At 41.2% G+C, this 27,883-nt stretch overlaps 1 protein-coding gene across 5 annotated transcripts in view; it reads left to right on the top strand.

Annotated features, from left to right (window-relative positions):
• The window catches only part of LOC126295342 (uncharacterized), a 673,108-nt gene that overhangs the window by 580,978 nt on the left and 64,247 nt on the right, over window positions 1-27,883 (top strand). For 3 of the 5 annotated variants that reach the window (XM_049987810.1, XM_049987809.1, XM_049987811.1), the window contains exon 11: window positions 17,696-18,130. The exons of the other annotated variants lie outside the window; for them this stretch is intronic. In XM_049987810.1, the coding sequence (XP_049843767.1) occupies window positions 17,696-18,130 (435 nt within the window). The remainder of the gene's footprint in view (window positions 1-17,695; window positions 18,131-27,883) is intronic. 5 annotated transcript variants of the gene reach the window in all.

Below are 27,883 nucleotides of genomic sequence, written 5' to 3'. Positions count from 1 at the left end.
TGTTTATAAATTTCACTTTTTAGAAATAATTTTCTCGATGTTGCCTGTCTGCATTTTGTCTTCCCTTTCCTTCAGCATTTGTCAGTTACTTTGTAGACCAAATAGCAGAACCTTATCATTTTTCCTAAGCATTGCTGGATTTGATTACTTTACATCACCTCCCATTTCACTGTTGTTGTTCTTCATCAACTGATGAACTGATCTGTCAAATCCTTTACAATCTCTGAGAGAATTAAAATCACAGAGAGAATTTGCTTTACAAGTTTCTGCTTGGTTTCCATTTTTGTTAGTTCAGTGTATGAATTGAATAACACTGGGAACAGGCCACAACCATATCTCATTCCCGCCTCTACTACAACTTCTCATTTGCATCCTTTGGCTCTTATAATTTGAGTCTGGTTTCTGCACAAGGTGTAAATTACCCTTTGCTGCTTGTTTTTATTCCCTCCTTCCCCCAAATTTTCAAAGAGTATGTATATATCAGTGAAAATAGTTATTCTTCCAGTAAATAATTTTTATATACACAGAAGTAAATAACAACAAGACAAACTCCTACCTCCCTGTAAATATGAACACTTAGTCGACCTTTGAAGAAAGGAACTTGCCGAGTCTTCTTTTTATACGTGAAATGTTATCACAGTTGTGAATATAGACAACAGTTCCTGTGTAAAGGGTGACAATGAAAATTCATGCCAGACCGGGTCTCCCACTTACTGCAAGTGCTCACCTAGCACTTTTACGCTATCTGAACACGCTCCGAGGCCAGATTCAAGCTACCGTATGCCGTCTACCGTGTGTCTGGAACCTGCACTTGTGTGTTCAATGTGGATAATCCTGTGCAGGGGAGACGTTTTAATTTAAAGTAAAATTTCAATTACAATGTGTACCCTGTGCAATACATAATGAATGTACGAGTGCAGGTTGTAGAAGCACGGTTGACGACATAAGGAAGTTTAGGTCCGACTGTGAAATGTGCTCGGACAGCCTAACGTAGCTTGCGATAAGTGGGAAATCTGGGTTGGAGTCACAGTCTGGCACAAATTTTTGACATCATTATTCCATTGTACAGTGGACAGTTGTCCGTATTTGCCACTGCGAATCCATTTCATGTATTTCATAATGGCTCTAGTTGCTGCAGTGCCTATTTCTTTGAACATGCCTGTGTATCCTAAGGCACATTGCCTCATATTTCAGTACAACAAGGGCACTGGAATATCGTATTCTCCTTTCACGTGCTAATCTTTAAACATTCTGTTATCATCGATGACCGTATACGCAATGTGTGTGCCAAATGCTCTGATGCATTCCTTTCAACACTGTATGGCAGGCTTTAAAATCGCCATTTGTTTTATAGAAACGAGCTGTTAAGTTTGAGGGCATGTCATCCTATCAGAATTAAATTTTATAGGTGAAACGAAAAAACTGTTATATCCTACAGAACTGTCGGTTGCCTACTAAATGAATAAATAAAAGCTCTACTCCTTATTTTAGCAGGATGTAAATGACTCCTTTTGCCCCGACTTCCCCAGTGAACCCCCCCCCCCCCCCTCCCCTTCACCTGTCCTCCCTCCCTCCACAATTTCCAAGCAACAGTTGTGGCTTAAAATACAACATAAAGGAGCACCTTGGGGAAACCAAAACACCGTAACAAGAAGTGGATCATTACACACATAATACAGCAAAATGGAAACTGTTTTACTACTAATCCTTTTTATGCTTTCTTTCTCCTCAACTGATGAGTGCTTGCTCATTTATTTGAAATCCAAGTACACACATTTAATACTCAGGAAAAAATTCTGAATGCTAATTCTGGTGAAAACTTTCAGTCCTTTCACTGGCTTTTATTTCTCTCTCATAATAAAATAACAGTTGGGCACAGAAATTTTTCAATGGCAGTATTGACTTGTGAAGCTAACTGATCGTTGAGAAAATATGTGGCCCCTTTCCCTCTCTCTCTCTCTCTCTCTCTCTCTTTTTTTTACTATCTGGAGTAGTAAGAGAAACCTAAATTGTTGCGTGTAATTGCTCGAGGTCTGTGGCTGTGTTACAAAATTGAAAATTGAAATGTTACACTGAGCTGCATGTAGCACTGTATCCCACCTTCCCCTATTTGAGATAGGAGAAACGGGGCTAGTGTGGGCTACTTGCTTTGTGGACGGACTTCACTTCCTGGTGATTTTTCCATTGACTCTATCTGACACCTGCCTTACCTGCAATTGGTTTTATGTGATCATCCCACTTTAAATTACTCTTTATGCATACGCTTAGATATCTTATTGGCGTGATTGCTTCCTGTGATGGCTCTTGCATCTGTGTAATCGTACAATAACGGCTCTTTTTGTCTATTTATGTGTAGTATATTATATTTGTTTACATTGAGTGTCAGTTGCCAATCCCTACATCGAGTATTGTTCCTCTGCACATCTACTTGCACATCATTACAAATGACACTTTGTGTTCTGTCTGTAGAAACTCTTCAGTTCAGCGAGACAGTTGGGGTCCGTACCCTTGTATTTTGTTCACTAGGCGACAGCAGGGAAACGCACTGAACGCCTTCCAGAATTCGACGCGGATCCTGGTATCTACTGCTTTCTGGCCCCAACTCGTGACCTGCCCTCACAGTTTCACTGCTGCCCTTCACCTCCTCTTTTACTTCCTGAATATTATAGGCATTCTCCTGCACATCTTGCGGGACTAGCACTCCTACAGAAAAGATGTTGTAGAGAGAGTTTTTAGCTACAGGCAGTGTGGGTAGTCGGTCATCCCCAGATGGCTCAATCGGCGGGGACATCACCCACGAAATAGCAGGTCGAGTTTGCGAGTCCCGGTCTGATACGTGGCTTTAATCTTCCAGGAAGTTTATCATGCCGTACTATGCTACACTAACTAAAGGTGAAAAAGTTTGACAAGCTGTTGCTTGTTCTCAACCATAGTATGTCTTATTTTCATCAAGCAAAACATTTTTAACACAATTTCACATCATTGAATGGATGGCTCAAATAGGAACAATGTAACTGTGCTTCAGCAAGAACAGTAAAAATGTTTTGGCTGTAATGTTGTTCATTCACATCATACCCCATTATAGTGTAAGGAGAAAAAAATTAGCATGTGAGTAATAATTTTATTTTGTGTACTGTTTTTGGAAAACTATAGTTACTTTCAGTACAAACAGTTCGTTTTGGGTGGTAGGAATAATGTAGAAACATCAGGTCAGAACTGTATTCCATTGACAATAAAGAAGTAAAAAATGGCAAATTTTGATACGAGCACATAGGAAGAACATTTGATGTCTAGATGTCATGTTTTGTCACAGTGGAAATTTTGTTCCTTATACAACAGTGGCAGTTGCCGCATGCTGAGCACAAAACAGTTACGTGCTAACTAGGTGTGTCAGTTCCGTCAGTTAAAGGTAGTGGCAGGCAGTGTGATGACTACACAGGTAAGTCAGTGAATCTCGAGCAGTAGTATTTTTTCCTTTTTACAGCTGTAGCTGGGAAACCAGTGAGACCCAAAGACTTTGACTGTCCGAGACCTTTCACGACTGGGAACAGCTCCTGTAGGAGACCGGACCTTACCACAGAAATAGAAAACCACTTGAGTAGCCCTCCTGCTGACCTAGTCGCTTCCTGTCAAGCTTCACAGCCGTCGAAGAGTTCTGCGTCCACGACTCCCGCGAGCTGCGGTAGAAGCCCCGTACGCGTTGCGTCCACCCCGACCTTAGCACTCGCCTCGCCCTCCTCTCCTGTCACCAGTCCGAAGTCACCCAGTACTACCTCAGATACTGAATTTGCCAATCAGCCGGGTACAGATTCTTCTAGGCAGTCGTTGGAAGTCACGGGGAGCAGTTGTTCGGAGAAGTCCGCGTCTAAAAGCCCGTTGAAGAGAGGGTTGAAAAATTTCTTCGGTCTCAAGCTGGGTAAGGACGGGTGGAGAGCTAAGGCTCCACAGAAAGCTCCGGCAGTACAAAAAGCTCCGACGATAGAGCGAGCTCCTGACGTTGGAATCGGTGTCCTTCAGGACGGCAGAAAGTATTCCTTCGACAGCATCTCGAGTGAATCTACCGGCTCCTCCCTGGTGTCGACACCTACCGGGAAGTTCAAATTCGATTGGTCCTTGACACACAAGGGATCTGTCGAATCTGCGACGTCACGGCAATCTGCGGAGGGTAAGCTCCGGCGGGTAGGTGGCTCGCTGGACAGCGTCTCGTCAGACAGGAGTGCGGGCAGAGATCACGATCTGCATCTGGGGACCGGTACAGCCGAAGGGTTATCCTCTCGATCTCTTACTCGAGACCGGAATAAAGACAGTAACAAGAAAATTGCCCCACTGGAGCGCGAGCAGAGTAGTTCTTTTGAGGAAGGAGGCATCCCTTACTGTGTGTCTCCCACGGGAACTGAGGTAAATAATGTACGTCTCGAGCAAATGAAATCCCTCGAAGGCAAAGTTGGAAAGTTTGCAAGGTCAGACAAAGAAAGTTCAGCTGAGAGAACTCCCCGTGTGGACAGTTCAGCTAGAGGTAATGTGCTGGAGAAAATGGCACGTTCGTCTCTTAGCGAATCTTGTACCGAAGACGAGAGCGATACGGCTGCCCGAAACTTGAAGCAAGTAGCTCCCACGCTGAACCCTCCCGCAATTAAAGTTGAGAGGAATGCTGCTGCAAAAAATAGGGGCCGGGCAGGTGCCTTAAAGAAGTTCATCAGCAGTTCGTTCAGTGACTCGAGCTTCGACGAGCCGAAATACTCCACTGAGGTGAGTCGGATCCGTAGCACTTCGGAGAGGGATGGCGAAGTGGAAGTGCCGAGCCGGTACTGTCGCCCTGCGCCTCTTGCAGGCGGGAACTCGGTAACGAGTGCCGAAGGGGTCCGGAGCACGAATACGAGTGCGGGGCTCGGTTTGAAGTCTCCCGAATTGGCGATTGGAAAGGACCCGCAAAAGAGCTTGAGGGAATCCTTTAACCAACACTTGGCCAAGAGAGAGTCGTTCACCCAGAAGCTGATGCAGAGTGAGGCATTCGGAATTGCGACAGCCGGAGACACGTCCGACAGTGCGTCGGATGCCAGTCTCGACTCGCCGGGCAGTACGGGGGAGTCGCTGCGTTTCGGACGGGATGACGGTTGGTCTGTGAAACCTAGGAGCAAATCTCCACACAGAGCGGTGAGGGTAGAGGGGTCGGCCAGAGTAACGGGTAGTGTGGATCCTCGTGGATCCGTACAGGAGAAAGGGAGTGGAGCTCTGTCGCAGGAGTCTAGCCCGTCGCCACCCCCCGCCACCTCTGCCGTCGACTGCTCCCCCCGTCTCGTGCCCTTCGGGTGGTGTCGGGAATGCGGTTGCCACCAAGGTCAGCATATTCACTCCGCCACCACCTGACGTACGTCTCAACCGTGGCGAATCGGCAGAATCGTGGAACATGTTTTTGCAACAACTGGATGAGATACTGGAGAGGCATGCTGAGTTTGTGTAATGTTTGTTTGTTCCTTCGATCAGTAATTTTCTGTAATTGTATCCTTTTGTTAGTGAAATATCCAAACTGTAATTTAGAATTTGGATCTAAATTCTTCCCCAAAATACAAATTAGGGAAAACAAATTATTATCCAATGGATTGCCTTCCTTAATGGAGGTACCACAGCTTTACGAAACTTCTGAAATGACAACTTGTCTACCACCAAAAGTAATTATAGTTAATTTTCTATTGTTGATGAATTTTGGCTTGATAATGCCACAGTGGCTGTAGTTGGCCAGTAAAGGAAAATAAACAATAATTACAGCCAATGTCAGAAATATTGTCATTTCAGAAAATTTTGTTATGTTGATAGGATTGTTCACACCTTTCCTAGTGTTGAACTGTTACAGTAATTTTTTGATATTTTAGTTTACTATGAGTATGTAGCACTTCGTCGCTATGGTGACTTTCAAAGCAAAATTCATAATTTCCACAGGATGAATTGAAACGGCTACCTGCTTCAATCATGTTTTTAACAACAACTGTGACATGTTTTGAGAATTTTCATTTTCTCCTCAGTTTGGTGCTGTCGTTTTTGTGATAAATTGTTGTGATGTGGAACATGTCATTAGGTTAGCAAATAAGTTGTGTTTTCCCTATTAAAACATGGCTACATGTTGTTCGTTATAATCTTGTCAGTCACTGAAATCTAATTCAAGGAAATGTAGATACAGGTGGATGACACGTTGTTCGAGTGGGGGTGGTGTGGTAGGAGTGGGAGGAGATATTATAGTGGTGATAGAACAGCAATCTGTTTAATACACAACAAGAGCAATAGTGAGATAAGAGTAAGTGCCATGTTTCTTAATGCGACCCAGATGAATTGTCTGAGATTCCAGGCTCCGGTGAGATAAGATAACAGCCCGGCTCCTCAAGAGCTTTTCTGTGTATACATCTCCCGGCCGGTAAAGTGCTCGGTCTGCACGATAACGCTGTTGCATGACTCTCTCTCGGGGTTGACTAATCTGACCTGTGCTGTGAAGTGACTTCTGGTAGCATCCGTTGAGCCCCCGCAACAAAGGATGCGGCAAAACTAGATGCCTTTTGCTTGTTTTGTTTGCCAGTTTCATTTAAAATGCTTAAGCTTAGGAGGAGGAAGCTGAAGAAGAATGGTAAATACTCTTTGATTCATCATTGTTTTTTTTTAAAAATTGACAGTACAGTCCTGAACTTAATTGTTAGGCAGTTGAGGGTTTAATCCCCACTTGTCCCACATAAAAATAACTATTCAGAGGTACAGACAACCTGAAGTTGAGAGATTCTTAGGTAATAGCTTGTGCAGAAATGCAAACATATGTATGTGACCGGAAATATTGTTTTATCCTCCCTGTGGAAATGCAGAAACGTGTTACAACTTTCCTATATGACTTTAAAGGCATTGTTCTCAAAAGATAAGTAGCTTGACACAGATAACAAGTAAACCTGCATCCCACATCCATATATATATATATATATATATATATATATATATATATATATATATATATATATATATATATATGCATGTTTTATGCAACTCTACATCTCCCTGTGTGTGTCACACACACACACACACACACACTCACACTCACACACACACACACCTTTTTTTGGGAGCGGGATGGGAAAGGCAGTGACTGTCAACAGTCAAAAGTTTCCTTTGCTGTGTTCTGTACAGTAGCTATGCAGTACTTCATACAGTCGTTAGTAACTTCTTTTTAATGTCCCACTTGCAAAACAAGTATAGGTGAGGAATAATTGTTTGTATGTGCGAGCCCCAGTATCTCTATGCACAGATGTGTAAGGAGGTGTGGCACTGCCTGGAACTCGTGATGCTGGTAATAAAGTTTATTAGTGAATTTTTTTGTAGAATTACACCTTGCACATTGTACCAGTTTTTCAATTTGTTTTCATTAATTTTTTGGACAGAGTGTTTATCTAAATGCAGTATAGTGACAATTCTCAAGTTACCAGTCTTTATAAATTGGTTTTACGTGCGAGGAAGACTGAGTGATCATTTGGAAGTCTTACAATGCAGGCCTGTACAGAATGTATTCACATTCTTGATAATTTTATTTTTGTGAGCACTGAACCAAGATTGAAGGCACGTTTCTGTGCCTCTAAATTGGCAAAGTAGATTTTTTTTATTTGATTTTCAGAATGAGACTAACACAGCAAGCCAAACTGTTTATGCATATCCACCCAGTGATCGAGTAGTGATATCGTCCTTGCCGGAAATCGCAGAGCCTCTGTGTCCCCTGTCACAAAGTTGGCACTGTTTGCTTTTTTTAGCATTGAGCCCCATAAATTATTTAATTTCAGTCCTCCTTCCATTTTGTTAAACTTATTTCTGTGGGTCTGAGTTACCACGGCGTCTTTGCCTATCCTAGCACACTAATGATTAGACCTCAATAAAACGATGGTATCGCAGAATCGAATTTGGCAGTTCCCTCGTCCCAGTGCACGATTTGCCGGTAGTTTCAGTTATTGAGCTTGTTTAATGTTGAAAAACAACTAAGAAAGTCTGCATCTACTTGTCTACCCAACAAGCTACCTTACAGTGTGTCGTGGAGGATACTTTGTGTACAACTGTCATTTCCCTCTTTTCCTCTTCCAGCCGTAAATGGTTCGGAGGAAGAAAGATTTCTGTTCTGCCTCAGTGTGTGTTTGAATCTCTCGAAGTTTACCCTTGTGGTCTTTTTGTAAGATGTGTGGAGGAGGAAGCAAAATATTGGTTGACTTTCCTAGGAATGTACACTCACAGAATTGTAAAGGTTGAAAATACTGTGATTCAGAAGTGCTTTTGCACTTAGCAGTTGCACCTGTAATGAAACACACTGCTCTTCTTCGGATCTCTTCCATTTCTGCTATTGGTCCTATCTGTTACCGATGCCAGACTGACGAACAGTGTTAAAAAACTGGTTGAACGAGTGTTTTGTAAGTTGCTTCCTTCGATGGGTGGATTATAATTTCCTGAGAATTCTTTCAGTGAATCTGTCTGGCATCTGCCTTACCAGAGTTTATTTTTATGTGGTTATTCCAGTTTGTCAGTCTGTATGGATACGGCTAGGTATAGCTGCTCATTCCGTACAGTAATTCTCCCCTGACCTGTGGTTCTGGGTGACTTTCCCGAGATCTACCTCTTTTTTTTAGACCTCTCTAGTCCTTTTCCTTCACCATTTCTCCTACCCCTACAATCCTTCTGCCTGAAGGAGGAGCCACTGGCTCCGAAAGCTTGCCAATTGCGACAGTCTTTGATTTTGTTATCTATCCAATTAATGAATTTTATAGTAATTGATTGTTTTCGTTGTTATAGGTAGTTTATGGATTTGACTACTCTTAGTGATTGCACAGTAGTGGGTCTTTCTGCCTATTCATATGCAATACGAGGGACATTTGATAAATGATGCACATTAATTTTTTTTTACTTACAAGGTGTTTTTTTTTTTCTACTTACAAGCTGTTTTTTTCCAAATAGCTCTTCAGTCCTTCAGTATAGTCTCCCTGCTTCTCTATGACTGAATCTCAACATCTCGGAACCTCTATTATTCCGTCCAGGACACCACTTCTGTTTCTCTGTCGTACGGCTCGGGTGATGGTGGTAGAAATCTCTTCCGGACGAATATGACGACGTCCGTGCTTTGGTTTTTTCCCCTTCCGGGAATGAGTCGAACTCGGGTGGACTCGTGTCTGGGCTGTAGGGAGGATGCGGCAACACTTCCCATCCGTATTTGCGCAGTTTCTGGACTATGACATTCCTGATACATGGGCGAGCATTTTTGTGAAGAATGGGTGGCTCAGCTTCGAGCAGCAGATTCGGGTTTTGTGCATTTTTCTTTGCAGGTTTCACCTGAATATGATTAAATGCTGCTGTGACACTTGTTCCGTATAGGACTCTTTTGTGACAAATCCTTGGTAATCGTAAGCAAAAATAGTTATTTGCCCGAGATTTGGGCATGTTAGAATTTTTTTGGATGTGGAGAATCTGAACCTCTCCACTTGTTGGACTGTGACTTCAAGTCTGGTTCAAAGTCTCTAATCAACGTTTCATCACCAGCGACAATTTGAGAAGAGGATCCTTGACCTTCACGGTCGAATCTTTCTTTGAGCGAGGTCGCAATGTCCGTGTGTTTCTACTTCTCCACAGCAGTCAAACAGTGTGGGACCCATCTCGCAGAAATTTTTCTCTTCTTCAAATTGTTTGTGGGGTCATTCTGTGGTTTCAGAGAGTTCTTCATGGGTGACACTGTGATCTTCTTCATGAGCACCTGCCTCAAGTTTCACATTTTGTTCATCTGTTGATGTTTTTGGCTTTCCGGGTCTTGGAGTATCATCTGTGCTTATATGAATAGCACAAAAATGATTATCCCAACATGCAACTCTACTATGGTCCACTGTAGACTCGCCACAAACTTTGCTCAACACACCGTAGATTTCTGTCGAGTTTTTGCTGTGTAAAGTTTCGATCTTGAAATACGACCTCTGTTCTTAAAGAGTAACAGTCCATTTCTACCTCTTGACAATTTTGTGTTAGAATACATACTGAAAAAAAACAAAAACATGGGCTTCTCCCTCAATTCCCAACTACATCTGATGTAACTTTCGAGGTTGTAGCATCAAACAATCTTCACTAATACCAACCTGTGAACTATTTATGTGATGTCTCTACTACATTGCATTTGTTTACGTGGAGGATCAATTTCAAAGCCTTGCATGAAGTGTCAATACTTCATGGGTGTTCCTTCATTTCCTTACAGCTTCTATCTTTGTGATTCTCTGTGTATGGTAGCGTTGTTCGTGAAAAGCCTCGTGGAACTTAAGTTAATATGTATAGCGGAAAGCAATGTTCCAGTAACACTCCTTTGGGCTACACCTGAAATTGCTTTCAGGTTGAATATTTGTCTCTTCTGAGAGTGACAGGCAGAGTTCTTTTTTCTAGAAACTCTTCGATCCAGTCGTACAGCTGGTCTGCTGTTCTGTGCTCTCTGTGCCCTCATTAGTCTTCATAGCCTCTGAGGATGTCTCCTGTGCTAGCAAACAACACGTCATGCATAAAAACTTGCATTAAACCACAGCATAATGCCCAGAAAATTATAATCTCAAAAACTTCAGAGATCTGGTTATGCAACAGTGTTAAGATCAAACATTGATGTGGTAGTTTTATCCCAGTTGGGTACTGCTATGATTTTCAAGAGTGAACTTATAGTTGATAAATTGTAGTTCCACTTCACATATGGCTACATACACTAATTTACATGTAGAAGTGAATTATAGAACTGTCTAACAAGACTCGTCAGTTTTGCAGCTGTATTTTCAGTTATTGACTGCTGTACTTTCCACATATTCTACCAGTGAGAATGTACCTTTATATCTAAATGTATCATGACACCAGCGGAAAACTAGTTTCAGAACTCGTGAAATCGGAGAGTAGTAACCTTTCTAATTAACTCCTAAAGCAGTTCAGCCACTTCTTTATCATATCGGTGGTTGTTGGATATTGCAGAAACAAGTTATTAGGCTCAGGCTGTCTTTAGGCTTGTTTTGGAAATAAGCAGTAGACAAGGCGTTAATGGAAACTAATTGGCCATCTGTTGCAAGTAGCATTTCAGAAATATCAAAGAAAACTATTCACCATATTAAGGATATAACATAGGTCATTGCTTTTGCAAAGAGTGAAGGAGCACAAGCTGTTTTGTCAATAGCTGTTACACAACATATGTTTACGTGGAAACTTAGTTAAGTTAGTTTAACCCCATAACTCCACGATTAAAAAAAAAAAATTGTTACAAAAATATTATTATTTTATTAATGATAAACATCCCATAATGAATGACATTACATATAGTTATATAGAGATAGCTTTTATAGCTCAAAATAAGGAGTTACACAATTTTGAACATCACCGACAATTCTTGTGCTCTGAACTTTGTCTAAAATACATTGAAACTTAGAAAATGACTTAAGTTTCTGTGTAGCTATGAACTCTACCGATGTATTTAACAACAGTTTGCTGTGAACATAAATCTTGGAGGACCTGGCTGGAGCCAGGGGATGTATTTACTTCATACCATTGGCAAGCACTTATCACTCAACAGACCAACTGTCGTCACTTTCAGTCTCTAATCGAGTAATATTATATTGTTCTTCACTTTCTGAGCTGCTAAATTCAATGTCAAACTCAGAATCACTATAGCTGTCATTTTGTCATAGCATTCTAAATAATAATACAGGAGAGAGTATGAAAGTGTGCATTTTCTTGTTGAGCTTCGAAAGCTGCCTACGTAAAGACGATAGCTAGTGAGAACCAACTCGGCCAAAATGCGACAGCCATCCTACTAATGCAGTACTGGATGTCCTCTAGCAGCCAAACACCCAACTGTCGGTGCTGATTCAGAAATAAGTGAGGTTCTATTTTTTTCAAGGTGCTTTTCTTAAGTTGCTCGAGTATACTCGGGATTTTAAGTTTCTGTCAAAATGATAGAAACAAGATAACTTGGGGTTTTAAGTTAAGGAGTCCATGCGTGCGCGTGCGCACACACTCGCACTCACGCACTCACTCACTCACTCACTCACTCACACACACACACACATACACACACTCACACACACACACACACTCACACACACACACACACACACACACACACACACACACACACACACACAGATATATACGTATGAGAGAGAGATTGCTTAGTCTCTGAAAGCTAATCGCACATTATTTTCCATACCTGAGCAGAAAATGTAATTGTTTGATGAAATGGTTGTAGTGTTTGTTACATCATCAATCCTGAAGATCGAAACATTTGACTTGCACTTGTTTCCTGCAGGCTGCAGTTTGTGCAAAAAATTATAACCTGCTAATGCAAGCTATTCCGCCAATTTTTCTGACACCCTGAAATTGTCTGGTTGATCAGTAATTTCGGCCAGACCATTTTTGTGGGTGAACACTTTTCAGAGCAGTGGAAATTGCAATCCAGTGAACTCGTGGTGCTCAGTGATCTTAGGTGAAAGGAAACATGACTGTTTCATTAATCCGAAATGAATTCTAAATCCTTTGCTTGTGGGATGACAGTCTTGAAAAGATCAGTGGATGGATTTTCTATAATTCAATTAGTTAAATTGTACAAGTCATTGTGCATCAGATATCACTGGTGTAACACAAAGAAGCTATATCAGATGACATGTATAGAAAGTTCCGTAAAATGTAAGCTTTTAATTACACGAGTTTTGAATTTTAAATATTGCTACAATGTAATGTAACACCATTTGTGACATTGTGCTGTCAGAATAAAGTAATTATTATGATGGTAATTCAGGAATTACTCAAATTTCAGCTTTAAGGAATTTAAGCAAAAGTCCTTTTTCAAAATAATGCTTAATATTTTGCTGCTTGGTATGTCTCAGTCAAAATAAACTTTTTCGCCAGCAGATGTATACTTTTGTTTTGAAACATATTCTAGAAAGATACTATAAATTCTTAATGTATGTGGCAAGACATGTTTGGTTTCATAACTCTGTATTTGGCAGGCTCTTGCATATTTTGAATACTTGGTCTTGTCAGACACGAGAATATTATCTTCCTCCCCTCGGCTGACCTGTACCAGTACATCCTACTCCAATGTGTGCACTCGAAAAAAAGTTAATACACTAAAAAGTGGTTTTTAGTTAATATTTTGAGAGAATATCCACCTTGTCATATGATCCAATGCAGAAAAGTAATTTCAATTAGTGTTGATGATACTGTTGCATAAAATTTGTACCTCAGCAAAGATTAAACCAATTTATTATTCCATGAAGCTGCTCGGTTGTAAAACTACTTAAGTGATGAAGAAACATACTAACTTACTCGAGGATAAAATGTCAGGGCTGGAAGGCGAAATCATCCTTAAATGCTTGTTTATGATGTAGCATCCGGCCTTAGGAAACTAATTGTGCCTTCGTATTGTTTGAAAAATGTGGAGATCAGCGGAAATTGTTACCTTGGCAGTCAAATACCTGCTCTGTGCATTATATTGTACATTAATTGATACACCAAAAATAGTAGTTGAGATCTGAAAGTATTTTACACTGTATTATCCTCAGTACTCATTTGTTTCATAGATTATTCTCCTTAAAGTGGCCCCCATTATATAGTACCATTAGTAAAGCCAACCTTGTAGTGGGAATAAACTGGGCAAAATAGTTGGTAGGACCTTACTTTCCAACCTGTTTGTCTGTGCTGTCCTGTTTGTTCAGTAGCTAGCCAAGCTGTGTAGTCCTTCCTGGTGTACCTCATAACACTGCTAATATAATTCATCCTTGGTGTTTTTTTGTTGTATGGGCATTGTGTGTCTAACATTCCTTCTCCTAAAACTGCAACATCGTCAGAGGTTATAAAGACTCACCGGGAGACCATCTGGTTACTGTGTTTTTGCAATTTTTTATGTTAATCGTACATGAATTTCTGAACTAAAATATCACTCTCCCAAAGCCTTTCAATGGAACTCTCAAAAATTCTTGAGAAAATTGACTTTGATGTTTTTTGAGGAACATAAATTCCCTAAAATGAAGGTGATTGTCATGATAGCTCTCACAGTAGCATTGGAGAATGGTAAGTGTGCAACGAAAGGCTAGTTGGTTAGAATCTCACAATGGTCTTCCTCTTTCTTTATTTTATTTTATTTTATTTTTTCATTTCAAATACTTCCATCATTCAATATAAAATACATCAAATATATGCTAATTAACATACATCTAATCATCATCATTATGAAAAATGTGTGGTGTCTTGTTTCTAATCACATATTACATGCAAAATTACAGTTTTCATTGCAAATATAAACTCCTAATCAATATTATATGAAAGAATATTAATAAAAATTGTCTGAAAAAAAACATTATAAATGTATTAATAATATTTTATAAAATGTTGATAATTAAGAAGTTATGTTTGCAATGAAAACTGAAATTTTGTGCATAATATGAAATTAGAAAAAAGGCATGCATTTTTCATAAAAATAAATAGATGTGTGTTAATTTAGCCAATATCTGATGAATTTTATATTTAAATGTTTTAGGGATTAGGTTTGAATAGAAAAAAAGACTGTAGTGAGATTCAAACCACCAGTCCATTTATCCCCTGGCTACCACTCTCCAATGGTACTGAGTTAGCCACGCTGCTGTCATGACAATCACCTTTATTTTAGGGAATTAACTTTAAAGTTCATTGGAAAACTGCAAAGTTGAATATCTCAACAATTTTTGAGAGTTGCATCGGAACTGCTTTAGGATGTCAATTTTGAGGTCTAAATCTCACGTACCATAAATTTAAAAAAATCACAAAAATGCTATTGCCGTGTGGTCGTCTCATCAGCTAGCAAGCCGAACTGTGAATCTGCAGCTGTTCAACGATCAGGTTTGAACTTCATCCGACCGCCACCGGAGATCACGGAGTCTCACCGACACGTGTTACGGAGCTCTTGAGCGTGGAAGGTATGGTGCTGTGTCACACAATTTCTCTAATTTCAGTCCTCTTTATTTTCTATTAACATTTTTTTTATGTTTTTAAATTTTTGTAGGCCTTCTAATATCCTAGTGTAGTAATGACTGGACCTTTATGCAACTAAAGCATCAGAGAAACGAATTTAGCAATTTTCTTTACACAGTCAAAGATTCGCTACTGGCAATTTATCTGTGTTACCCAGACAACAAGTGTTATTTTCTTTAATCCGGATGTTAATGCTTTTTTTAGTAGTTACTATGTACTCTTGACCATGTGTGCAAGGCAGTTACTGCGCTCTTGCTGTGGCAAGCAGCGGGTATTAAAGAATTAAAACTTCTTTGTTGTTCATTGAAAATGGGGTCAGTACTGTGTGTGCTGATCCTTTCAGGAGTGAGTGGATGACTTTCTCTTTAGTTTTTGCTCACTAGAAGCTCCAGCTCTCTTTATTCCAGTGGTAGCATAGCCATTTTCTCTGGAAGTAGTTCTTAAATAATCAAGCTCTATCTACAAGTGATGGGGCTCACAGATTGTTGGACTGATGCGACCAATTTTACATAAGAAAGAAGCATTGGCAACTTCCTTAGAGAAAACAAGAACTAATATCTGGCCAACATGGATATATTTGCAGCAACAGATTGTCTGGTAGGAGCAAGGATCACCAAATCCATCTCTGTGATGCTGTGATTTAAAGTCCGGTCATTACTGTGATAGGATGTACAACTTCAAAACCACAAAAAAAATCTTTAAGAGAAAAGAGGGAAGAATGGAAATCGGGCAAGTCATGGACCTTCGTGCTAAATAAAGCGACCGGCACCAACTCTTCTGTAGTACGTGCTCTGTAACGCAGATCGGCACGAGTCCGCGGTCTGTTGTGGGAGCAGTCGGACGATGTCGTGACCTGGCCACTGAGCAGTTAGCGTATAAACAGTTTGGCTTCTTGAGCTTCAAAATTGATCAAATGCACAGTTACACCCTCTGATGATGTCTGCAGCATTAGGAGATGATCTGTTGGGCACGAAAAATTGCAATGTGTCGGAACTTGACGTGAGGAAAAAAGTAACAGTTCAAATACCAGGTAATTTTTGTTGTATTGGAGACCACCTGTTTCAGTTAAAATACTGCTGACCAGACCAAGACTGCAAACTACCCAAAGAGTGTCTGTGTACTACAGAGAGGTACCCGTCGCTAACTACTCATTGCTCTCTCAGCAGTACACGCCGCCTCCGAGCACCGACTCCTTGTGTGATCTGCGGTACGTCTGGTAACGGTAATATTACGGTGGCCTCCAGTAGATCGAAAATAAATTGCCATTTGAACTGCTACTTTTTGTTCTCACAAGATGTCCACAGAGGTGGGATCAATTTTTTGAAATCGTCTGTGTGGTATTGTAGGTTGAGGTTCCAGGTATTGCACCCTGCAGCCATTCACCCTCACAGGTCCTCGTTTGCAAGTGATTGACCAAAAAAAAAAAAAAAAATCGTAATTTTACATGATTATCTATAACATTAAGAAAGGAAATATTATACAGACTGGTCACATAGCGTAACGGATGTAGTATCAGCCTCTTATGTGTAAGGTTGCGAGTTGTCACCATGGACTTTGAAATTTTTTATTTTTAAATCTTTACTGAAATGACTTTGATCATTGTTTTTATTCAGTTAATCAGTTTAAATATAGTTTTTTATTTCTATTCCTTTGTTGCATCATTTTAATTACTGTATTAACTTTTTTAAATTATTCTTTTTGCTTCCTATAATTTTTTCTAGCTGGAAGCTTTGTGCTTGTGATTTTAATTATGTTCATTTACCCGTCATAATATTTAAACTTTCAAAAGTCCCAATTTATCAGAAAAAAACAACAGCAACGAAATAATCCATTTATATTGATTGTGTAGTTGCTTCAGAAACGATATTTTTGTTAAAAAAAAGTTCATTTTCTTGGATACTAATCGTCAAACAAACATTTGAAACATAAATGCAAGTTACACTAGGGATCAAATAACACTGATGAAGTTCTAAATGAATGAAGGGATTACAAGTAAAATGAAATTCGAGCAAAATGAGGAATATAAATAATGAATGCAATAACATGGATGAAAATATTGGATGGTGAAATGGAAGAAATTGAATTTATGTTGTTACGATAAGTTAATTAAAACAAGGACATTCAGAAAGATTCCTTGGAAACGAAATTGTAGGGCAGAAAATGAAAGCTGAAAAAGTTAATGTGGTGATTAAAATGATGTGATGAAGTAAGAGAAATAAAAAATTTAAACCAATTAGTTGAATCAAATTACTATCAAACTTATATTGAGAAAGATTTAAAAACAAAAAATTTCAGAGGACTTCATGAGATTAAAACTCAAAACCTCTTGCATACCAGTCTCATGTTATAATCATTACACTATGCAACTAATCTACATAATGCTTCTTTATTAAAGCTGTAGAGCAACGTGCGAAACTCGGAAACTATTTTTGTCGATTACTCGCAAATGTGGGTCCGCCAGGGCGAACGGCTGCAAGGTGCGATACCTGGAACCTCGATGTACACCGCCGTATAGACAGCTTCAAAAAGTCGACCCCACCACTTGCGGACTTTTCCTTGTCGGGGAAACCAGTTTCCGACCGTGACCCGATGCCGTACGGCACAAAATCACCGACTAGGCTAAAGGTGGCTCGCGCTTTGCTAACTGACTCCGCTTCTCCTTCCCACTCACCGCCCCCCCCCGTAGCTCCCAAAGGTAAGGACACGGCGCCTCCCGTCCCACTGCCCCGGAAGAAACTCCCCGGAAAGGTCGACGGCGCAGACGCGCCCCCGACCTCCGAGCCGGCGGACGACATCGACGGCGACGGCGCGGTCCCGCCCCCGCTGTCTCGCACCGGCTCGGGGAGCAGCCTGGGCATCTACGGCAGTGTGGGCCGCACGTTCGGTGCCGGCTCGTCCCTGCTGGCCATGTCGTCGGAGACGAGCAGTGTCGGGACCGGCTGCGCCGACGACGGTGCGGACGCGGACGACGGGCTGCTCGGCGTGGAGGAGTCGCTCTTCGACCGGGAGGCTGTCGTGCCCGAGGAGGAGTTCGTCGACTTGGAGGACGGGGAGGAGCGCGTCGGCGGCCGCCTGGGCCGCTGGCCTAACTCTGAGAACCTGCATGCGCTCCTGGGAAGAGGTTCGCCCACTCTAACAGTCTGCACCTAGCACTAACTCTCTCTCTCTCCTTACTAACGTACTAACTTGCTCTCTGCTCTTCTTGCAGCGTTTGTAATTGCTAAAAATTTTTGGGGTTTTGAGCTGTGGTCCTAAAGAATTTTTTGTTGAAGCCAGTTGTATGTGGAGGATGTCTTCAGGGGGGGAATGTGACTGAGAGACCTGCACTGCTCTGCTAAGAAAAGTAAAATTTCAGAATGAGGTAAAAAATTTGAGTGCAGGTGTCAACTGTCAGTTCTATTGCAGGTTCTGTGCCGAGAGGGAAGCTAAGCAGCTGATTTGCTGTACTTGACTTCAGAGAACAAACTTCCTCCCGACTATATTCTTACGTAAAACATTGTCAGTTTTCTCGGCGCATAAGATCTGGGTAAAAAATAGAGTTTTTGGCAACCGCCATCGTCGTTTTCCTCGGTAGTGACAGGCTGTCGAGGCTGCTGCTGTGGCGGACTTCTGTAGCCTATAGGTGGCTTTTGATGGTTCTATTTGTACTGTTTCTGACTCTTGTGCAGAATGTCGACACCACCTTACCGATTGCGAACTCGAGAAATCGGCAGTTGCGGTATGCAGCTTAACAGATACACACAGAATAATGTTTGATATAACTAAAAAACTTTTTTCGTGTGTGTACGTACTGTACTACTGTTGTTAACCCTTTGATGCCAAGTAGTGCAAATTCGCATCTTACTAATGCTGTGCCAATAATTGGAAGGTTAACTGTTTTTTATGAATGCATGTGCCGATTCTGCACAGAGCTACCGACGATTCTGACGAGTGCTGCATTCTCACGAGTATTTTGGGCGCGTTTAAAGTGCCACGATTTTTGGTTCTTTTCTTTCGTACAGAAATTTATTCAAGTATTAATGTGCTAAAGAGGGTGTAGAAATTAAAATGTGCGAGATGAGCTCGAACTGGAACAGCAGTTATAATCTTAAGTAATACGGAGACTGAGGTAATGTGGAACTCCCTCCGAATTGTTGATACTCGAATGGGAGCAGTGGCGTGACCAGTGGAAATATGAACACAATCTGTGCCCCCAGACCCCACCCAACTCCCCAGTGTATTGATGGCACACATCAACCAGTCAAAAGCAGTCTTTGGCTCCTGCTGAAATTTAAACTTGCGTGCAGTTGGTTTCGTTGTGAAATTCTCAGAGAAGTAGGTATGAGGTGTAGGGAGGACTGGGGAATGTAGGCTCACCTGTTAAAAATCAAACGCCACTGGAAATGTGATGCTAATACTGTGTACCATAATTTTAACCTCGCTAATGGTGTCACACAAGGAATAAGACGTTAGAAGGAAGAATGCCCATAAGTTTCTTTGTACACTACTGGCCATTAAAATTGCTACACCAAGAACTAGTGCAGATGATAAGCGGGTATTCATTGGACAAATATATTATACTGGAACTGTCGTGTCATTACATTTTCACGCAATTTGGGTGCATAGGTCCTGACAAATCAGTACCCAGAACAACCACATCTGGCCATAATAAAGTCCTTGATATGCCTGGGCATTGAGTCACACACAGCTCAGATGGCGTGTACAGGTACAGCTGCCCATGCACCTTCAACACGATACCACAGTTCATCGAGAGTAGTGACTGGTGTATTGTGACGAGCCAGTTGCTCGGCCACCATTGACCAGACGTTTTCAATTGGTGAGAGATCTGGTGGAGAATGTGCTGGACAGGGCAGCAGCCGAACATTTTCTGTATCCAGAAGGGCCCGTACAGGACATGCAACATGCGGTCGTGCATTATACTGCTGAAATGTAGGGTTTTGTAGGGAATGAATGAAGGGTAGAGCCACGGGTCATAACACATCTGAAATGTAATGTCCACTGTTCAAAGTGCCATCAATGCGAACAAGAGATGACGGAGACATGTAACCAATGGGACCCCATACCATCACGCGGGTGATACGCCAGTATGACGATGACGAATACATGTTTCCAATGTGCGTTCGCCGCAGTTTCGCCAAACACGGATGCAACCATCGTGATACTGTACATAAAACCTTGAGACGTCCGAAAAAATGACGTTTTGTCATTCGTGCACCCAGGTTCGGCATCGAGTACACCATCACAGGCGCTCCTGTCTGTGATACAGCGTCAAGGATAACCGCAGCCACGGTCTCTGAGCCGATAGTCCGTGCTGCTGCAAACGTCGACGAACTGTTCGTGCAGGTAGTTGGGGTCTTGCAAATGACCCCATCTGTTGACTCAGGGATCGAGACGTGGCTGCACGATCTGTTACAGCCATGCGGATAAGATGCCTATCATCTCGATTGCTAGTGATACGAGGCTATTGGGATCCAGCACAGTGTTCCGTATTACCCTCCTGAACCCACCGATTCCATATTCTGGTAACAGTGACCGATGCGAGCAGCCATGTTGCGATACGATAAACCGCAATCGCGATAGGCTGCAATCCGTCCTTTATCAAAGTTGGAAACGTGATGGTACGCATTTGTCCTCCTTACACGAGGCATGACAACAACGTTTCACCAGGCAACGCCGGTCAACTGCTGTTTGTCTATGAGAAATCTGTTGGAGACTTTTCTCATGTCCTCACATTGTAGGTGTTGTCACCGGCGCCAGCCTTGTGTGAATGCTCTGAAAAGCTAATCATTTGCATATCACAGCATCTTCTTCCTGTCGGTTAAATTTCGCATCTGTAGCACGTCATCTTCGTGGTGTAGCGATTTTAATGGCCAGTAGTGTATATGCCATGTCTTGCTGAAGAAGGACTCTGATGATTAGGCCATAATGCTCTAAAAAATCACTCGCATGTCAAATGCTATGTTTCACCAACTGTTCTGAGTAGCTCGCTAACAGTTTCAGCGGGTTTAATAGTGGGGGGAAAAGTGAGCCGGTCAATGTGCGATAAGGTACTCGAGTCTTTGCCGAACTGGGAACGTACCCGTACCGGCCTGTTGAACATTGCTGTTGTCATTTAGGAAGGCAGGAGTATTCAGTCTACTCATCACGAAGGTGTAGAAGAAACTGCAGCACTCAGTCACTGAGAATGTTGAAATAAACATTTTGCTTCACGTTCACTGCAACCTGAACAAATTAGCTCCAGTTGAGGTATGGAAAACGCCCCCAAATTGTCACAGAACCACCTCTGGCCTCAAGTACATCCTACACACACCGTAGGTTAAATGTATCAATTGAAAAGAGGATAAATTGAGTCTCTTCAGACCACACTATGCAACTCCAGTTGTCTGCTCTCAACTGTCTCTCAGTAATGGCTTTTTGTCTATATACCGACACATTACGCAAAATTCTTGATGGTGTGTTACAATTACAAGGTGTATGAGAAAAGTAACGAGTCCGATATTGCAGCATACTATCTGGTAATGCCGTATTTTTCTACTGGTATAGACTGGTTTGTTCATCCATTCCAGATGCTCAGAATTTCAACTCTGTGAAGCCGTCATGTGAGGCTCTGGAGCATCACCAGTGAAGTTGTGTTTTTTGTCATATGGACAAAAATGGAACAGCGGAAGTTAGAGCAATGTTATGCAGTCAAGTTTTGTGTTAAACTTGGGGAATTTGTGAGTGTACCCTTGTAAAGTTGAAACGCGCCTATGGGGAACATCGTTTGGCGAGAGCAAAAGTTTTTCACTGCCACAAATTGTTTTTGGAAGGTTGAGAATACAGTGAAGATGAATCTCGATCGAGGAGACCTTCTGCTTCAAAAACCTGTGAAAATGTTGAATGTGTGCGTACTCTTGTGGGATCGGGCCGATGTTTGACGACGAGGATGATGGGTGACCTGTTAATCTTGCACTTTAACGGCGAATCAAATTTTAAGCAAATATTTGGGTCAAAATGGTGCCGAGAAACCTCATTACTGAGCAGGACAGTCAAAGAAATGTGTGTTGATCTTCTTGAGAGGATTGCCAGTGACCGCAAATGGTTTGGCCGTGCCATCACAGGTGACGAATTCTGTATTTTTGAGTACGATCGTGAGACAAAGTGCCACGTTCTCAACCAAAAGAAGCCCAAATGAGCAAATCAAAGATCGAAACAATGCAGATTTTCTTTTTTGACAGTAGGGAATTACGCATAAATTATTTGTTCCACCAGGACAAAGTGTCAACCATGTGTTTTACATAGATACCCTTGAAAGGCCCAGGAAAACGGTGAATCGAATTAGACTGGACAAATAAGTGCTGGATGGTTACAACGCTTTGTGTCACATCGTCACTTCCACCGTGGAATTTTATAAGGCTATGTGACCAATTTTTTGATTACTACCTTATGTGCTGTCATATGACAGACTCAACTCTCTTGCAATAATATTGTCACCGATTTTGTTGGAGTTCGCAATGCAGTGTCCAAAATGTTGACTAGCTTCCAGTCTGTTAGTACGGTGGGCGTAACAGTTCGTGGTGTATCGCAAATTGAAACTGTCGTGTCGAATTTGCGAATTAAATTACATACAGGTAAAGATGCGGACACCTCGAAGCAGGAAAATGCAGTATAAATTGCTGCCTCACGTGCTCTGTAAAGTTTCCTTCTCCACGGAAAACCTCTTCCACTATAAAAGCATTCTCTGCAGTAGTAAGCATTTTCACTACACTTGTCAGACTCAGCAAGTAGACAATAACAGAGCTAACAGCTGCAATATGTAGGCATCACTGCTACCCCACCCTGCAAATCAAATGCAGGTCCACAGAAAACGTGTAGGAGAGACGTGAATTGCCGCGAACGACACAAGAGTCTCGCTGCTGCGGAGAGACCTTGCGTATGTGTGATGTAAAAACCACACACACACACACACACACACACACACACACACACACACACACACACACAAACTAGCTGGTACTGTTTCACCATCTGCAGCATTTCAAAGCAACTGGTGTGCCCTTTTGAAAAGTGTACAAGTTACAGATGCAGGGCAGCGGAATTCAAAAACAGAAATTTGTCAGATTTTTGGTGTTCATTATTGCTGCATTCTCACATTGAGGTGCTGCACTTCACCTTTCTAAATAAAATTATTGTCGTGCTTGGGAGCCCTGCAGGCTCTGCGTACAGCCTAATGAAATGTGCGTACGATTCCCAGGACCTGGATATTGCGGATTGAATTTTGTGGTTTCCTGGCTGCTAAGCGCAATCCTCAACAGCATCCGTTGCCCCTTTTTGACAGTCACGTTCACTTAATATGCACAGCATAATATTTTCAACTGTCAACAATGGACCACATACTCGAAACAGCTACAAATGGAAACATAGGTCAGGAACATGTGTACCAAGAAGTTAACAAAACATTGAAAATTCGATATATAAAGATCATGAAATTAAAAAAATCCGTGTTACTTTTTGATCACACCTCGTATAAACACACGAGCAAGGTAAAGAATGCTCAAAGGTCGACTAAGGATGCTCATCAGCCACTACAAGTGTCGGGAGTATGCACGATAATGTGTAGTTGAGGGCAAGTGTATGTGGGCAACACAAAGAGGGCTGTGGGGAAAATGATTTTTTTCCCCATGGTTCTCATTGTGTTGCAGTCAGTAAGGAATACTATCAGGAAGTTAAGTGCCATTTTCTGGAAGCAATTCAAAGAAAATGACCAGAATTATTGCAAAACCATTTGTGGTATTTGCATCACTATAGTACTCATGCTCCCACTGGAATAATAGGTTGCGATTTTTTGGCATAAAACGAAACCGTTATATTGCCTCGGCTACCGCATTGGCGGATGTGACTCCTTGTGACTTACATCTATTCCTGAGGCAGAAGGGAACTGTGAAAGGATGTCACCATTGACGAGGCAAAAATAGAATCTCGAAGGAGCTGAACCGTATAAAGAAAAGTGAGTTCCAGAAGTCCTTCCGAGACTGGAAAAAGCACTGGCATAAGTGTATTGCATCTGAGGGGGGCCCTACATTCAATGGGGAAAAGTTGATTTTGATGAATAAAATAAAGATTCTCGAGGAAAAACAAAAATTCCCATTACCTTTTGGTCACACCTCGCACAACACCGTGGCGAACAGCCTCATTTAGGATCAGACATTATCTGCTGGAATCTAAACGGGAATCCACAATTGGACCCTGAAGAGCTCGTGATGTCAACTAGCAGTCGCGTCATTGTCTGCAGTGTGGATGTTGTGCGGAAGGGAATGGGGGTGAGTGTATTGCTCTCCTGGCCGTTGTCAACTTTTCAGATCTGGGAGCCACAACTTCTTGTTCGATTGGCTCTTAAATTGGCATCTCAAAATTGGGTGCAACCCATTTAAGCCACACCGAGGAAAATTCCTGGCAGTACTCGGAATTGGACCTGAGTCTTCCACACGAGTGTCAGATGTGGTGACGAGTCTGCTACGGAGACAGAACGAGTCGTTTACATGTACTGTTAATTTCTAATCAAATTCCATCAAACAAGTGATTTCACAGGTTGGCATTCTGCACTACCAAATTTCAGTTCAGTTGGCAACAAACCATTGTGTGGGAGAAAGCATTAGGTTTACCTGCAAAAATCTATTTGACCACTGCTTAATAACTTCAAAAATTTTAGTAATTGTAATGTTTCTGGTTGTGAATGTTTGTTAGGAGTGCACTATTGGCAGAAAATGTACACACATTCTCTTGTTATCTATTAGTACTTGCCTGGTATTTCAGTCCTGGAGCAAAATCAGAGCTAGTATAACTGAGAAGTGGTTAATTGTGTGTTTTTTGGGCTGTTTGTTTGATAAATGGGTAATGGAAAACATTTTAGGTTCTGAAACTTGTCTGTAGATTAAAACCACGTGTCAGATTACCAGACAGGGACTCGAACCTGCAACCTTTGACATTTGCCAGCAAGTGACCTGCCAACTGAGTTATCAGAGTGTGACGCACACCCCACCCTCACAGCTTTACTTCTTCAGTACCTCGAATTCCTACTTTCCGAACTCCACAGATATTCTCCTGCATCCATTGGGGAACTGCATCTCCTGGAAGAATGGTTGTTACAGAGCTATTGCTTAGCTTCCAAAAACAATCTGCTAGCCTGTGGCTAAGCCACGTCTCTGCAATATCGTTCCTTTCGCACGGTAGACAGGAGAATTTCTGTGACGGTAGGAGGTGAGGTACTCGTCGAAGTAAAGTTATGAAGGTGGCTTGTGGATCATCTTTGGAGAAACTGTCGGTAGAACACTTGCTGCTGCAAAGGCAAAAGTCCCAAGTTAGCTTCCTTGTTTGACACACACTAGGAAGTTTCAAATCGGTGCGCACACCACTGCAGACTGAAAATTCATTCCAAATTTTCAGTTTTGATTACGTTGGAAGGAGAGTGAATCAGTCTGGTCACGTTGCACAGTTTCCGCTGTTTTAATTTTATTGTATTGCACTTGTGTTTCTTTTTTCTATCCTACTTTCATTCTTTATAAATTTATTGCCCTCGGGATTTTATCACCCTACGTCTGGGGTCCATGTTGACTGATTAAACTACTGTCTGCCTCTTGTGCCTATACATGTAAGTAGTTACTGTGACAATATATTATTGGATGGGGAAAAAAAACTGAACAAAGTTTTCGCCTAGTGAGTATTTCAGATTTATGAAACGTACGGAAATGAGAGCACCAGGTTTATTCTTGAAAAACATATATAGTGTGTGCTAGAGAAGAAAGATATTTTCTGAAAAATATCGGTAATGGTATAATGCCAAAAGCCGAAAATCCTCTGAAATTTGAAACTAAGTAATAGGGATAGCTGTACTAGGAGCTGATTATTCTGATTAATTGGGGAGGCGTCAAAGCTGTTCTTGAAGCCTTGACAGAGACTAATAAATCAAAATTGACACATAGGGTGTCCCCTTTGCTTTCAAATTTGTATTTTTGAGAAGAGTTTGGAAGTTTGCAGTTTTGAAAGTCACAGTCATAAAATAAATGGCAAGTTGTGCAACTTACTACTGTTTACTGACATATGGATCTCTATATTTCCAGCACTCGTATTTCAAGGAAGTCGAGTCTTAAGAAGTTAATAGAAGCAGTGACTGTAACTAAAATGCTGTTACCATATTATTTGTTCTTTAAAGTTATTATACGGTTCAGTGGGCTTAGTATGAAGGCAGGACATAGATTTTTATACTTACATAAGGTATGTAAAAAAAAAGTTGCTTTAAAAAAATAATGAATACGTAATTGTCCTTTCTATGTGATTGTAATGTAAACCATTGGCAGTGACAAGAGGATTTATCACTATTTCTAATGTTCTGCAAACAGTTTGCAATCAGTGTTAGCAAATTCAGTAGTTTCTCACAATTTTATCTTGCTGTATGTTACGTTTGTACATTCATAGCCTGTGATTTGGACACGCTTTGTGCACACTTTGAGTTTGAAATAGCTACTGTACACATACTTCTGTGCATATTTGCAGTTGAGATTTCTACTTTAAGATGAGAAATATTAAAAATAAATAAAAATCACTAAAATTTAATAGTGTTGTAACCAACAGCAGTAAATACACACTTGTGCAGTTACAGTATTTACTGGCCATCAAACATTAATAGAACACAAATCACCTGATACTGTCTGTGAAAATTAAAGTTCACAAGAAAATAAATGGAGGAAAGGGAACTTGCATATGAGGATCTAAAAGAGAGTCTGTATTGTTACACGTAATCAGTGACACTTCTCCATCTAAATTTATACTGGTCAAGCCACCATATGTTGTGTGATGGAGGGTACTTTGTATACTAAAGTGACTTTCCCCCTTTTGGTTTCAGTCATGAATGGTCTGTGGGAAGAAAAATTGTTGGTAAGACTTTATATGAGCCTTCCTAATGTCACCATCATGGTCTTTTTGCAAAATATATGTCATAGAAAACATTACCCTTCCCGGTAACTGTGCATGTTAGTAAGACTGCATCTGAGACAAAGAGGAATGCTGGCTCCCAATAAAAACAAGGCCCCGGGATTAGACAACATTTCATTAGAACTACTGATAGCCTTGGGAGAGCCAGTCCTGACAAATCTCTACCATCTGGTGAGCAAGATGTATGAAACAGGCAAAATACCCTCAGACTTCAAGAAGAATATAATAATTCCAATCCCAAAGAAAGCAGGTGTTGACAGATGTGAAAATTACTGAACCATCAATTTAATAATTCATGGCTGCAAAATACTAAGGTGAATTCTTTACAGACGAATGGGAAAACTGGTTGAAGCCGACCTCGGGGAAGATCAGTTTGGATTCCGTAGAAATATTGGAACACGTGAGGCAATATTGCCCCTACAACTTATCTTACAAAATACATTAAGGAAAGGCAAACCTATGTTTCTAGCATTTGTAGACTCAGAGAAAGCTTTTGACAATGTTGACTGGAATATTCTCTTTCAAATTCTGAAGGTGGCAGGGGTAAAATACAGGGAGTGAAGGGCTATTTACAATTTGTACAGAAACCAGATGGCAGTTATAAGAGTCGAGGGTCATGAAAGGGAAGCAGTGGTTGGGAAGGGAGTGAGACATGGCTGTAGCCTATACCCGATGCTATTCAATCTGTATATTGAGCAAACAGTGAAGGAAACAAAAGAAAAATTTGGAGTAGCTATTAAAATCCATGGAGAAGAAATAAAAATGTTGACAGTGAGATGAACATCGACAAAAGCAAAACGAGGATAATGGAATGTAGTCAAATTAAATTGGGTATTAGTTTAAAAATGTGACACTTAAAGTAGTGAAGCAATTTTGCTATTTGGGGAGTTAAATAACTGATGATGGT

Source organism: Schistocerca gregaria, chromosome 11 (assembly GCF_023897955.1).
Source record: "Schistocerca gregaria isolate iqSchGreg1 chromosome 11, iqSchGreg1.2, whole genome shotgun sequence".
In the NCBI taxonomy this organism is placed as follows: Eukaryota; Metazoa; Arthropoda; class Insecta; order Orthoptera; family Acrididae; genus Schistocerca; species Schistocerca gregaria.
This window is presented reverse-complemented; position numbering and strand designations above follow the sequence as displayed.